A 12506-nucleotide genomic window follows, 5' to 3' on the forward strand; every position below is an offset into this window, starting at 1 on the left:
TAATAGAAGGAGTTGGTCAGATACGTGGCGTTGTGGATAGTATTAAGATATTTTAAGCCTGTTTTTGTTCTTCTTTTCATTTTCTTGAGATGTATTCGGAATACTTAAATAATATAATAACCTTTAGATGATACGGGTTTGGTCCAACTGTGTAGATGTGAGCTGTCTGAGCCTTCGAGGTTGACCAAAGCGTAATATGCATATATGATAGACTCCAAAATAGCAACTTCCAACACTTGGCAGGAGGAGTGACCTCAAATTGCCATCAGGTCCATATTGATATTGATTCTTAGAAAGAAATATTAATCTGCATCACAGACTGCACTCTCACTAAATCCTCTAGCCCTATAGGCCTAGCTACGCCGAATTCGTATAGTGGTGGTATTCAGTGTACTCCACCTGCACAATGTGTTATCATACAGGATGTCGAGATCCGCTCGAAAGGCTATACCCAGCCTCCGACGAAGTCCTAAGAAACCAAGACCTCCTAAAAAGAATTCTATATCTCGCATACAAAGACGACAACCTAGGAACACCCAAAATCAAAGAACTTCGAGTAATTTCCAGAACCTGGAAGTCTCTAATCGACTCTTCCGAACTACTTCTAAATATCTCATACCAAACTCGTGATAAACGGGGGAGTCTAGCCCTTTGTTGGAAATATCTAGAGGAACTACGTTCGGCAGCGAGAGATATACGAGCGATTCGAATAGACGATGCAGGGATACTAGGTAAAGAGGAGTTTGAAGCCTTTGCGGAATCAACGGGTAGAAGTTCATCAATATCGAACATTCACCTGACGAAACCGGCTCTTCGAGTCGTCTATCTATGTTTCCAGGGATTTGGGTCTCGAGAATTTGTATTGAATATGGAACCCATTATCCGACCTGATGATCTCTGGATCTCAAATCAAGCAATCAGTGGTACTGGTTCCAGCTTCAAATACTACCACCGTATTTCAACAGACAGCGGAGTCCGAAGCCATCAAGTAATCAACTCATTTATCGACCTGATCAGAAAATTCTACTCGTTTCAAAGAGTATTTACTATCATTGGTGTCGCCATTGAGTACGAGGCATCGAAACCTCCTCTTTATATAAAACAAAACGATTTCCTCCCAAATTTTGATCGACTATTCGATCTTTGGCAGTCACGCAAAAGTAAGACCATCTCAAAAATGCTTCCGCCTGAATCTAATTTAGTCAAAAAAAATAAATAAATAAATAAAATAAAAAAAGAGCTAATTATTATACATCCCCAATTACTGTAGTTACCAACGGAATCCCGACGTCTAGCCTTGCTCTTCTTGTGGCTGCTAGCCCGTTTATCGCTTTACATGGCGCCATTCAGACTACACGGGGAGTAATAGGATGGTAGCTAGATCAGATATAATTTGTCTACTATCTTTTTTTTTTTTTTTTTTAACCTGCCATGTGGCATTGAAATTGTATGGGAAACCCATTTTATATATCTGGGAGTGGTAGGGTTACATTTGTCCGTCATGCAATATATTAGACGAATCTCAGCCGCACGGAAATTCGAAGCCGGTTTGCCAACGTTACCCCTTATACCCGCAGATAAAGGAACGGTATTCATATAATGATAGATATGGTCTTCGAATTGATTCGATTTTTTATACACCTATTCGATCAAGCATTGTATAAATTATCGCGGGGAAAGGAAAAATTCAGGGTTTCACATGCACACACGTGTATGAGAAGAATCGATATCGATTCAATTCTAACCGGTCATTTAAAGTAATACGCATAATCAAATATAAATAAGCAAAAAGATTCTATATAGATGCCTATATATATACAAAAATCCAAAGCTGCGGAGCCGTGAAGTCGATAAGGGGAGATAGAAAAAAAAACGTGGTGAACGTTAAAAACGTAACCATGGTTGAACTTCATCGTATAATGACGCCACCGTTCCATTTGTCTTTACAAAACCTTTGTTGTTCTTTATTAGGAAATATTTCCCTCACCATATAGTGTTTCGGAGAATATATGATGTGCGGGGGGCAAGATTATAATTAAGAGGCTGAGCTGAGCTGGGGTTGATCAGATATGCGGGGAAATGTTCGCATATGCACGTTATGTTACATTTTCTCGAAATATCGAGATCGATCGAATCATCTCCCCGGCCAGATGTGGCGTCTGGCTGGATCTGGATATCGATCTTAATCTGATATCGATATCTGGCTTGGACAAAAGTGCAGACAAGTTGGTCCAATCATGCGTATAACATGGCAAGGCGATATCGTGTAGTTTGGGGATTATTATGTAGAGTTTTTGCAAGTTAAAAGCAGTTTAGTGTGATTAACGTTACAACTATGATACCAATGCAATGAAGCTAAACTAAGTAACTGAACATGCGACACCAGCTGCCATAGTGGTCGGCCGCACGGGACTGTGACCTGCGGGTCACGACACGTTTTTTTTCTTGGCATCTTGTTAAGCGAAATGCGGAGAAGATAAAGATAAAAAAGGAAGAGGAAGAAGAAGAAGAAGAAGAAGAGAAAGAGAACACACAACAAATACAACACAACTTCTTCGGATTCGGATGGATTCTAATTAGACGGTTTCAAGTTAGCTTCACAATTAGTCTGATTTAGTATTGGTCTTGTATCTAGGCGCTGGGTTTATGGAAAAGCTTGATTGAAGAAATTTATGCCGACCGTGTGTTTTCGGTATCAAGCATCTCGGAGTTTATGCTATTTTCAAAGTGAAGATTTAGATGTTTCTGCCCCCCCCTTTTTTATCCCTTTCTTCGTAGTACTAGTCGATGCCTTTCGGTTAGCGGATATACTATAATATAATATCATGATCAACAGGAGTCTGACATAGGATTGTTTCCAACCTCGGCTGTTATTCAGTATTATCTTGTCTCATACAGTACACAGACCTGGAAGACTTCAACGGGAATGAACTACAAATGCGGTCCCTGGCATCCTCGCTAGTTAGCATTGGCAATTGTTAGTGTCAGATAACAGCACTAGTAAGGATCGACTAGTGAGAAGCCTATCCAATGTCTGATGAACCCACATGGGTCCCAGAATAGTCAATAACGCTACCCATGTTAGGAATGATCTGGGGGCTGTGTTCGAGGCGTTACTGAAGTAGTTACAATCTTGGTCCGGAATTCCATGAGCTGCTTAACTAAACGCCTGAAGACCATTTGAACCACCGGATATAAGTAGCAGTTTACATGCATAATATACAACATATAGAACCCGGATTGGAAGTAAGGCATATATGGTCTTGGCGAGATGTAAGCCTGTGGTTTAGAGTTCAAGTTGGATTCCATTGCCCCTGAAATCTCAAGCTGAACTGAAGGGGAGGACAAGAAGGACGATTCGAAGACGAGGAGGAGGTCTCCACAAAGACAGGGATTGTATTGTTCTCATTGTTTATTTCTTTGTCATATTAATCTTCCCCGGCATTTGCTTTCTTGTCATATATTTTCTTCTTTTTCCTAGATTCTCCTAGTTTTGAAGTTTTCTGTTCATTTCATTCAATTCATTTCATTCATCAGCTTTTTTAAACTTTATAGATGCTTCCTCACACGCGCACGACTTAAGTAGTATACTACGTACCAAGTAGTTTCAACATACACACTAGCAACGACTCGACCGTTCTTTCGCGGGACTAAAGATGACAAGCTTTCTGGCTTCGGAGTCTGAGGAACCAAAGATATCGATTTCGGATGTTGAAAGTGGAGAGCGAAGCCTATCTGAGGAGAATTTACTCAATGACAAAGGTTCGTATCATCAATCTTGCTTCATTCCAAACTTATCCGATGATAGTTAGTCGTTCTATGTTACACTCAACATGCATCTTCAAATTTACCCTCTCAATCCTCAATCCTTTCATTCACAAAAGTCGACTCCTGATATCGATCATAGAAGATTTCGATTTCCCCTATTAAATTTGCTTAAAAAATATTAAAAAATATAAATATAAATTGTTGTGACAATGCTGACATGTAATGAGCGAACAAAGACTTCAGCGAAGATTCGCCCGGCTTTTTCGACTACCTCACCAGCTCAACATCCTCAACAAAACGAAAATTCGGCATTCTCCCCCGTCTGAGACATTTCATCGCAAAGCTCACTCTTTTCCTCCTCCCCAGTTTTATATCTTCCTATTTCACAACTACCACCGGAAGCCGTAGTGGTGGCAGTGAAAAACTCGCTCCGACAGCATGGCTAGACGGCCTACGAGGTCTCGCCTGTGCCTGTGTTGTCGTCCATCACTATTTCTACGAATACTTCAACCAACTGGAACACCCATATGATGGTATCAATCACGTTAACTGGGCTCAGTTACCCTTCTTGAAACTTATACACCATGGTCCACCTATGGTGAAGGTATTTTTTATAATATCTGGTTTCGTATTGACGGTTAAAGCTGTTAAGATCACGAGGGCAACGGGTACTATCGATGGACATGGACTTATGAATAACCTCTCCTCGTCGGTTTGGAAGCGGTATTTACGACTATACATTCCTTGTGCCGCTGGATTTGTGCTTTGTGCGGTTATGATATCTGCGGGGATGATGGAGGCGATTCCTTCTGGGCCGAAACCGAAGTGGATTGCTGGACCTTTGGAGCGACGACCGCCGACGAAGGACAATATCTTCCAACAGTTGATGTATGCTGCCAAGGACTTTTACATATTCGCATTCGACCTTACTCTGTTTAATATCCGCGATAGGAAATACTCTACAGATGTAAGTGACATAATTATATGCCCCGGGCCTTTAAGTTATCACAGTTAGTACTGAAGCTGACAAAAATGGAACCTACTTATCTAGGGACACTTATGGACCATCCCCATCGAATTCAGGAGTTCGATCCAGCTTTTCATCTTCGTCGCAGGAACCTGCACTTTAAAACGATGGCTACGAGTCTACATCATCATCCCACTAGCCACCATCGTCCTTCTCTACTACGGAGGCTGGGGCCTAGCACTCTTCGTCTTCGGATACTTCCTCGCAGAACTAAACAGCGACATACCCACCAACAAGCCCCAGGAAAGACAATCCAGAACCTCAATATTCAAAACTACTTTTCACACAATTATGGCTATCACCGGTCTCTTCTTCCTCAGCTATCCACGTAAACTACCAAGTTCGGAATATACAACGGGGTTCCAATTCCTCGTCCCTCTAACACCGGCCAAATACCCACGAGCCGGTGGCAAACGAGCCGATTCAACCCATGAGTTCTGGCAAACCATCGGTTCCATGTTACTAGTCTGGGCATTACTTTACCTACCCCGCGTACAAAAGGTGGTACTGTGCAACAAAATCTCTCAATATTTTGGAAAAATCTCGTTTGCGATATATATCATGCACGCTCAGACACAACATAGCATAGGATATTGGGTGGTAGTGAATGGGTTGAAGTTGGTTGGGTTGTGGCGTTATAATGTGCAAAAGAAAGTATGGGATATGGTTTCAGGGCATAATGAACTTTATGCGGCGGTTGTAGTGGGAGGGTTTATATTTATCACATTTCCGACGACGGTTTGTTGGGCGGATATATTCTGGAGAGGGGTGGATTTGCAGAGTGTGAGGTTCTTGAGATGGCTGGAGCCAAAGATCAAGAGATAGGTTTTGACTAACTATCGATATATATATACTTATATATATCACCACACTGCACCGGATGGAGTTTAAGGGCGTTTCGGATCCTTCTAGAAGTTTTAACGTTTTTCATGGGCTCAAATTGCAATTGTATATGTCTTTTTAGATTATTTTCATAGGGTAGTCAATATACTTGTATGATAGGATGCCAGCATGCATCCAAGCTAAGAGATTTATAGCTATCGCTCCTGCTTTCTAGGGCAAACACCAAGACAAAAAGTACCTAATGTAGGTACCTTACATGAAGACAGGACAGGCCCGACGGGTATTGGTCGGTTGACAGAAGTGCATTCGGAACATGAACAATTAATTCGTTCAGCCTCACGTCAATCTCGTAACTAAACTGTGTTACGAGACTGGCCTCACATGTGCACGTAACCAATTCGCCGCGAAATTAATTAAAAACCCCCCAAAGCTGCTTAAGATCGATCCTAAAAGTAGGATTCTCATTTTACACTATTCGCGATTATATATATATATATATTCCCCATCTCTTTAGATTGAATAAACACTATTCAGATCAATTTGTAAGGGTCAAAATTATTAAAAATAAAAAATGCGGTCAGCGACCACAAAACCAGCAGATGTCGATACCCCAAAAGCCTCCCAAAACGCCCTTCAAATCCCCGAAATCCTCGAATCTATAGTAATCTGGTCTCTACATTTACACTACGTCTACGATGACCGTTGCCGACGAGTAAACCAACTCCGTCGCGTCGCCAAAGTCTGGCAATCAACTATCGACCATAATCCGACTCTTCGCTGTTTCGCCTTTCGCGACCCCCTCAACACATCTTCATCATCAACATCAGCATCACCTTCACAAAAGACAACACTAACAACACCATCGCCACCACCCAGATTCAGTCTAGCCATATTCTGTAGACCATACTGCACAGCTCTAGAATACGAACTAGCAGCCGTAACAGAAATCGCATATTCCCATTCCAAACCCATCGGCCAATCCGAATTCCAAAAGGTTTTACATTCTATCACCATGACCCACAGTCCCATAATCAAAGGTTTTCGAATGAAAAGAAAAGTCCCCCGATGTCTAGCCTCGAACATCTTCGTCACAGGACCCACCGTAGAATCCATCTACCTAAGATTCAGCGGATCGGCGGATTTTGATTGGTTAGAAGCTCTTAGGAAATTTGCAAAACCGACGGATTATGTTTTCAACCTTTTTACTAACTTTGAATATGATTATCATGTTGAGAGTGAAGAAGGGGTCAGGGGGACTGATTTGGTAGATGCGGTTGGGAAGGCGGTTGGTTCGTTTTATGAGCTTTCTGGGAAAGGGGAAGGGAAGGATGCTAGTTTTTCGATTCAAAAGATTGAAGTTTGGATTGGGAATCCGGTATTGTTGAAGGAACGGCCGCAGTCGATTCCTGGGTGGCAGATTAGGACGCTTTGGGAGTCGAAGCCTTGGAAAAGTTAGGATATATTTCCCGTATTGTTCTCCTCACCCCCTCCCTCAGTTATCCCTTACTCCCTTCCTCGAACACAATATATTTTGGCCAACCAATGGTTTTTACAATTAATGGAAGAAATAGGAAGATATTAACGTTTGACTTGCTGTCTGTTATAGTTGAGGATCAACCTTGGTACCGTGCGATAAACCAAAAAATTTCGCCTACCAAAAGTGCTATAAAAGAGATTATAAGGAGGCTTACCAATATCATGGGTGAAATAGTCTATATACTCTCTGTATATGCTGTGGAATATTGGTATATTGTTATGGCTCCCTTTCGTTTTCCCAAACGGTGCTATCGATGGGTTAGAGATAGGTTAAGGAACTGAAAACCGGCCCATCGGACAGGAGGGAATACGAGGGAATGATTCCGGATAAAGGAGTAGTGTTTAAAGCTTTGGATTATATTATATTTATGATTATGGTTTTGTGGAGTATTGGGGGTATATATCGGTCAGCGTGCTTCTTTTAATTTGATTTCGACACTCGAGCTAGCTTCTATATAGATAACATAGAAGTTCTTTCTGATAATTACCAATTTACCCAGGTGGTTTAAAAGGGTTATTATACAATCTTTGCATTAGTGCATATTCAATTGTCAAGATATCAAATCATATGCATCCAGACTAATATGAGATAACTATTGCGGAACTGTACTGAACCCAATCCAATTCTATTATTCCATAGCGGGTCAGACCGGCACTAATTCTTCAGAGCGTATATACGAATTATTTCAAGTGAGAGTTCGAAGTTCATACTTTTAGTATATAATAATATTTTCGCTGCTAACATAAATAAATAAAATAAAATAGACTGTATACATGTAAAAGCAATAGTACACCAAGCATCCGTCGTCGACTACACACAGTACAAGACGAACAATGCAATGTCCGGCCGGCAAGGCCAACTGGCAAGGCTGGCCAAAATCGCAACCAAAATGCAACACGAGTACGACATCCTTTTGCGTACGTACCTGGATCGAGTAACAGTTAACGTTAAATTAAACTCCACCTTAGCTTAGATGTCGTATGCATCTGTACACATCTTTTAGAACCCGCTCTAAATTAAGTACTTGTTCAATTACTCGGAATTTGAAAACATTGTCAATACATACTATTATATTAAATTATAACCTCTCGACGTACCACGGTCCAACTGTTCTAGATCCTACCGCCGGATGGTCGTCTCCCCCGACACATATCTATTCACTCAATTACACCCCAACAGCCCTTATCACAAGCTATATATATAAATCAGACTCAAAAATGAATATCAAGGACACTCCCACCCCGGAAGAAGACGATAACAAATCCATCCAATCCAGCCAAGATACCCCAACCCCACCAACATCCACAGCAGCCTACCAAGTCATAAACCTCCCCGAACTCCTCGAAGAAATCCTCCTCCACGACCTGCACACACTCAGCGGAAGCCGTCCCCTTTCCAATAACCCCTTCTGGGCCGCCGGCTGGAAACGTCTAAACCAACTCCGAAAAGTCTGCAAAACCTGGAGTCTGGTGATCGACTACTCCCCATCATTGGGAAGGATAGTATATCGATACCCGTCAACATATTCACAATCGATCACGACCGAAAGTTTTAATCTCTGCGAACCGTTTATCGCTTCGCTTTGTATCAAAATAGGGAAGGTGAAGCAGATTAGGAATTATGACGGGGTTGATACATCTGCAAACTTTTTGGAGTTTAGGGATAAAATTACTCCTCCGTCTGGGGGGTTTGCTTTTCCTAATATATTTATTTCTCAACCTGCTGTTCAAGCGGTATATATCAGATTCTCGGGTGTGGCGGATAGTTCTTGGTTAAAGGACTACGGAGGCTTTGTTAGATCGATAGATTATAGTAGAGTCGCCTCGGGTGGTGAATACTCTTATCATCATACGGTATTAAACCGTCAACACGAAAACGACGGCAACAGCGGTGGTGGTGGTGGTGGTGGTGGTGTGAGAGCGGAGGATTTGATAAGTAGTTTGATATTGGTTATTGGTAAATTCTTCTCGTTCGGCGGGGAGTTCAGAAATATTGCTATTGATTTTTCGGTGGGGAATTCTATACCGTCGAATGGTAAGCAGTATCTTAGTACTGTTTATACGAGACGGATTTGGAAAACGGCTTGGTATGAGAAGACCCCGACTGTGAGAAAGTCAGCTAGTGTGGTTGTAAAGTCGGAGGAAGGGGGGGCGGGATCGATTGGGTTGGGGATTTTAAAGAGGATAAGTGGAGTCTTTTCGAGGGCTGATATCTCGTCTCAACGGAGGAGTTCTGGTTGAAATATTAATATTAAAGGAGTTTATACTCGTCTCGATTGGATATGTATGTCATGGTGACTCCCCTGACGAATAGATATTGACAGTTAGCTTTCTAAAAGGTTTAAATATTTGATGTACAATCTTCGCCAGTTCAAAATACCAGCTCTTTGGAACCCGCTTCTTCATGATGTTCCTTTTCCCCGATATATATATTATATTAATATTGAATATACCGAGGGTCTCCGGAAGAGAGAGTTAAGAAAGAGAGAGGCGTATTAACGTATTACCCAAACCGCAATATCTTCTATAAAAGTCGTACCCTCGATCCAGGTACTATATAAGTACCTAGATACTACGGCACGCAGCTTGTAAAAAATTGCGGTAAAGTATTTGTCTCAGTTGATTGTTTTTTATCAACTACAAAAGAGAGAATACATGTACACATATAGACAAACCAACGGTAGAAAGTGACATCATCTGGAGCTCAAGAATGCCTTATATGTCGTATCATATCAATATAATAACCTGTTCTGGCCTGGGCCGTGTCTAAGTGCATATGTATACACGTAAGGTCATAAGTACCTACATAGTTACACAAAGCAAACTCCGCAGGTAGGTAGCGTTACATGGTAGCTTAATTAACTAATTTAGTCAATTCCTACCCTGCCTTGCAAGCCGGAACTACCCTTACCAGGCATCGTTTAAAACATTTCGAGCCTCGAAACCATGCGTATGTTAAGTTGTATGTACATAAATTTGGTCTGGTTGCAAGGGCAAACAGCGGTTCAGCCCCTTAGTCAGCCTTCCCGATCTCCAACCGGAACCAACCCTTTGTGCAAATTCGAACCTCAAAGCCTCAAGTCTAGGCGCGCGAAACTGCCAAACTCGCAATTTCCTTCTTTTCCTTCCTCTCTCTCTTCTCTTCTTTCTCTCTTTTCAATCTCTTTATCGAAGATAAATATATCATGTAGTTGGCCTCTTTAACTTCCATCGTCCCAAAACTACGATCAAATCAAATGCAATCCAAAATGATCAAACTCCTTCCAAAATCTCCAACAAAAACAACACCACAAGCCATCATATCACCATCCTCAGCTATAACTCAAGTCCTCAACATCCCCGAACTCCTCGAACAAATCCTCTTTTTCATCTTAACATCACCCGAACTAGACACCCCAGCACGTTGTAAAACTGCCAACATCCTTCGTTCCACATCTTCAATATGGGCGGGAACAATAGATTCCTCACCAACCCTCAGCGCTCTAGCTTTTCGTAATCGAAAAGCCTCCCCGACCAATCCCACGGGGGGGGCAGCAGCAGCAAGAGAAGCAGTACCAAGAGGAGCAGCAACAGCAGCACCAAGATCAGAAGGCGACCTAAACATCCCATTCCTCCAATCTCTAAAATACGAACTCTCAGAAATCGAACAAATAAAATACTATCATGGAAATTCACTAGGACTCAAAGAACTCAAAAAAATAAAAAACTCCCAAAAAATAATTAAACCCTCAAAACTTACCTTTCAAAAATTAAGAAAAGCACTGAGATTTACTCCCCAAAAAACAAACCTTCAATCTACAAAATACCTCGCATCAGACGTTTTAATAATACAACCCCTGCCTCCTAAGACAATAAATACATACCTCCACTTCTCCGGCTGGGGTTGTTCAGAATGGGTAGCATGGCTACGAAGATTTTCCAGACCCGATGATTTTCATAAATTCGGGAATACAATCGAATTCAAATATTGGTACAAAATCACAGATTCATCCGGTGGTAATGCGATTACAGGTGCCGATGTAATAAACGCTTTAACAAAAGTATTAACAGAGTTTTATACATTCAACAAGGGACTATTTGAGATTATTCATATCGAGTTAGCTGTGGGGAATATATCACCTAGTATACCATCCAGTCCCATAGAAACACCGACGGAAATAGAATATATGTATAGATGGTATCTATGGCATCCTGAAAAATTTGGAGGTGAGTCTTCTGTTGATGATATTGTGCTTAGTTATTTCTTTTGTATTTTTCATATTGTATCTGTTGGGTTCCGAAAGGTTTTGTGTAGATAAAATAACTAACGATATTATTCTTTTTTTCCTCTCTTTTTTTTTGTTGAATGACTTAGGCCCAACAGGTATATACGATATCGTAATTATCATCGTCGAGGAAGTGATTTGGGGAGCAGGTGTCATATTAGTGACAATCCAATGTACTGGGACATTCATTTGCTTCGCTACAGCATGGCTGCTCGACCGGCTGAAAGAGGGTATAAAAGTATTCCGCAGGACCCTGGCTTCTTAAGAATGCACAATTGTGCAACCTACCGTTCGAGATACGATATATCCCCCTCGTCGATTTAAGAACTTCCTTGCGAGGGGGGGATATTACGTCTTATAAATCATCCGCGCCTGGTATTTATCTATCTCTATAGCTTAGTTGGAATTGCTTGCAGTGTTTCTTTCAATATACCCTACTTCTACAAAGACCCCTTTCGAGGCCTTTTATATAACCTGAATAGACCCTCTTCTTCTTCGGAGGTGTATGTACTAGTATGAAATGTAATCGAAATGAAGTTTCTAACGTCATGATAATGTATATGATACTCTTCGTGATTATTTATTAACAAGACCGTCACCATCATAAAAGGAAATAAAGCCCCAAACAAAAAAAAACAACTTGCTTCGATCCCACAGTTGCTCGATCCTGCTTCCAAAGTTCAAATAGCAAGAAAAAAGGATAGAAAGGATTTTTGAAAAAATAGTAATACACAGAAAGTTAAGTTAAAGTTAAAGTTAAAGTCCTCCAGTAAAGAATACCCCCCCTTCCGAAGCCCATTATAGATTAAGAAAATAGAAAGGAAAAAAAAGTAAAAGTACTAGAAGATGCTTCTTGCAGCGCTTCCATCCTCCGTCGATAGCTACCTGTTGATAGTTATCTGTCGATAGTTTGTTGTACAGGTTAACGGTGTTAAGCAAGGTATTGTACAGTCTCTCTGCCCTAGGGACTGGAGATTCTAGTTTTGTTGGTGGAAGCAAAGCTTTTTGGTTCGTTGGCCGCCGGGAGGGTATTGAAATTTGAAAGCTGTTTTTTTATTTGCAGTGTT

The 12506-nt window shown here is 41.2% G+C and overlaps 4 protein-coding genes across 4 annotated transcripts; all 4 read left to right on the plus strand.

Moving 5' to 3' along the window:
• Positions 1–3656: 3656 nt before the first annotated feature.
• AOL_s00007g180 (uncharacterized protein) lies at positions 3657–5620 on the plus strand (the record flags this gene model as incomplete). Its single annotated transcript, XM_011120081.1, has 3 exons — positions 3657–3762; positions 4005–4735; positions 4820–5620. 3 exons carry the CDS (start codon positions 3657–3659, stop codon positions 5618–5620), a joined length of 1638 nt encoding a protein of 545 aa, XP_011118383.1.
• Positions 5621–6209: 589 nt separating this feature from the next.
• AOL_s00007g181 (uncharacterized protein) lies at positions 6210–7094 on the plus strand (the record flags this gene model as incomplete). The annotated part of the gene is made up of 1 exon (XM_011120082.1): positions 6210–7094. One exon carries the CDS (start codon positions 6210–6212, stop codon positions 7092–7094), a length of 885 nt encoding a protein of 294 aa, XP_011118384.1.
• A 1298-nt stretch (positions 7095–8392) lies between these two features.
• On the plus strand, positions 8393–9415 carry AOL_s00007g182 (uncharacterized protein; the record flags this gene model as incomplete). The annotated part of the gene is made up of 1 exon (XM_011120083.1): positions 8393–9415. One exon carries the CDS (start codon positions 8393–8395, stop codon positions 9413–9415), a length of 1023 nt encoding a protein of 340 aa, XP_011118385.1.
• Positions 9416–10422: 1007 nt separating this feature from the next.
• Positions 10423–11472, plus strand: AOL_s00007g183 (uncharacterized protein; the record flags this gene model as incomplete). The annotated part of the gene is made up of 1 exon (XM_011120084.1): positions 10423–11472. The coding sequence occupies one exon, from the start codon at positions 10423–10425 to the stop codon at positions 11470–11472; it is 1050 nt and encodes a 349-aa protein (XP_011118386.1).
• Between the last annotated feature and the right edge of the window lie 1034 nt (positions 11473–12506).

Source organism: Orbilia oligospora (genome assembly GCF_000225545.1).
Source record: "Orbilia oligospora ATCC 24927 unplaced genomic scaffold scaffold00007, whole genome shotgun sequence".
NCBI classification, from domain to species: domain Eukaryota; kingdom Fungi; phylum Ascomycota; class Orbiliomycetes; order Orbiliales; family Orbiliaceae; genus Orbilia; species Orbilia oligospora.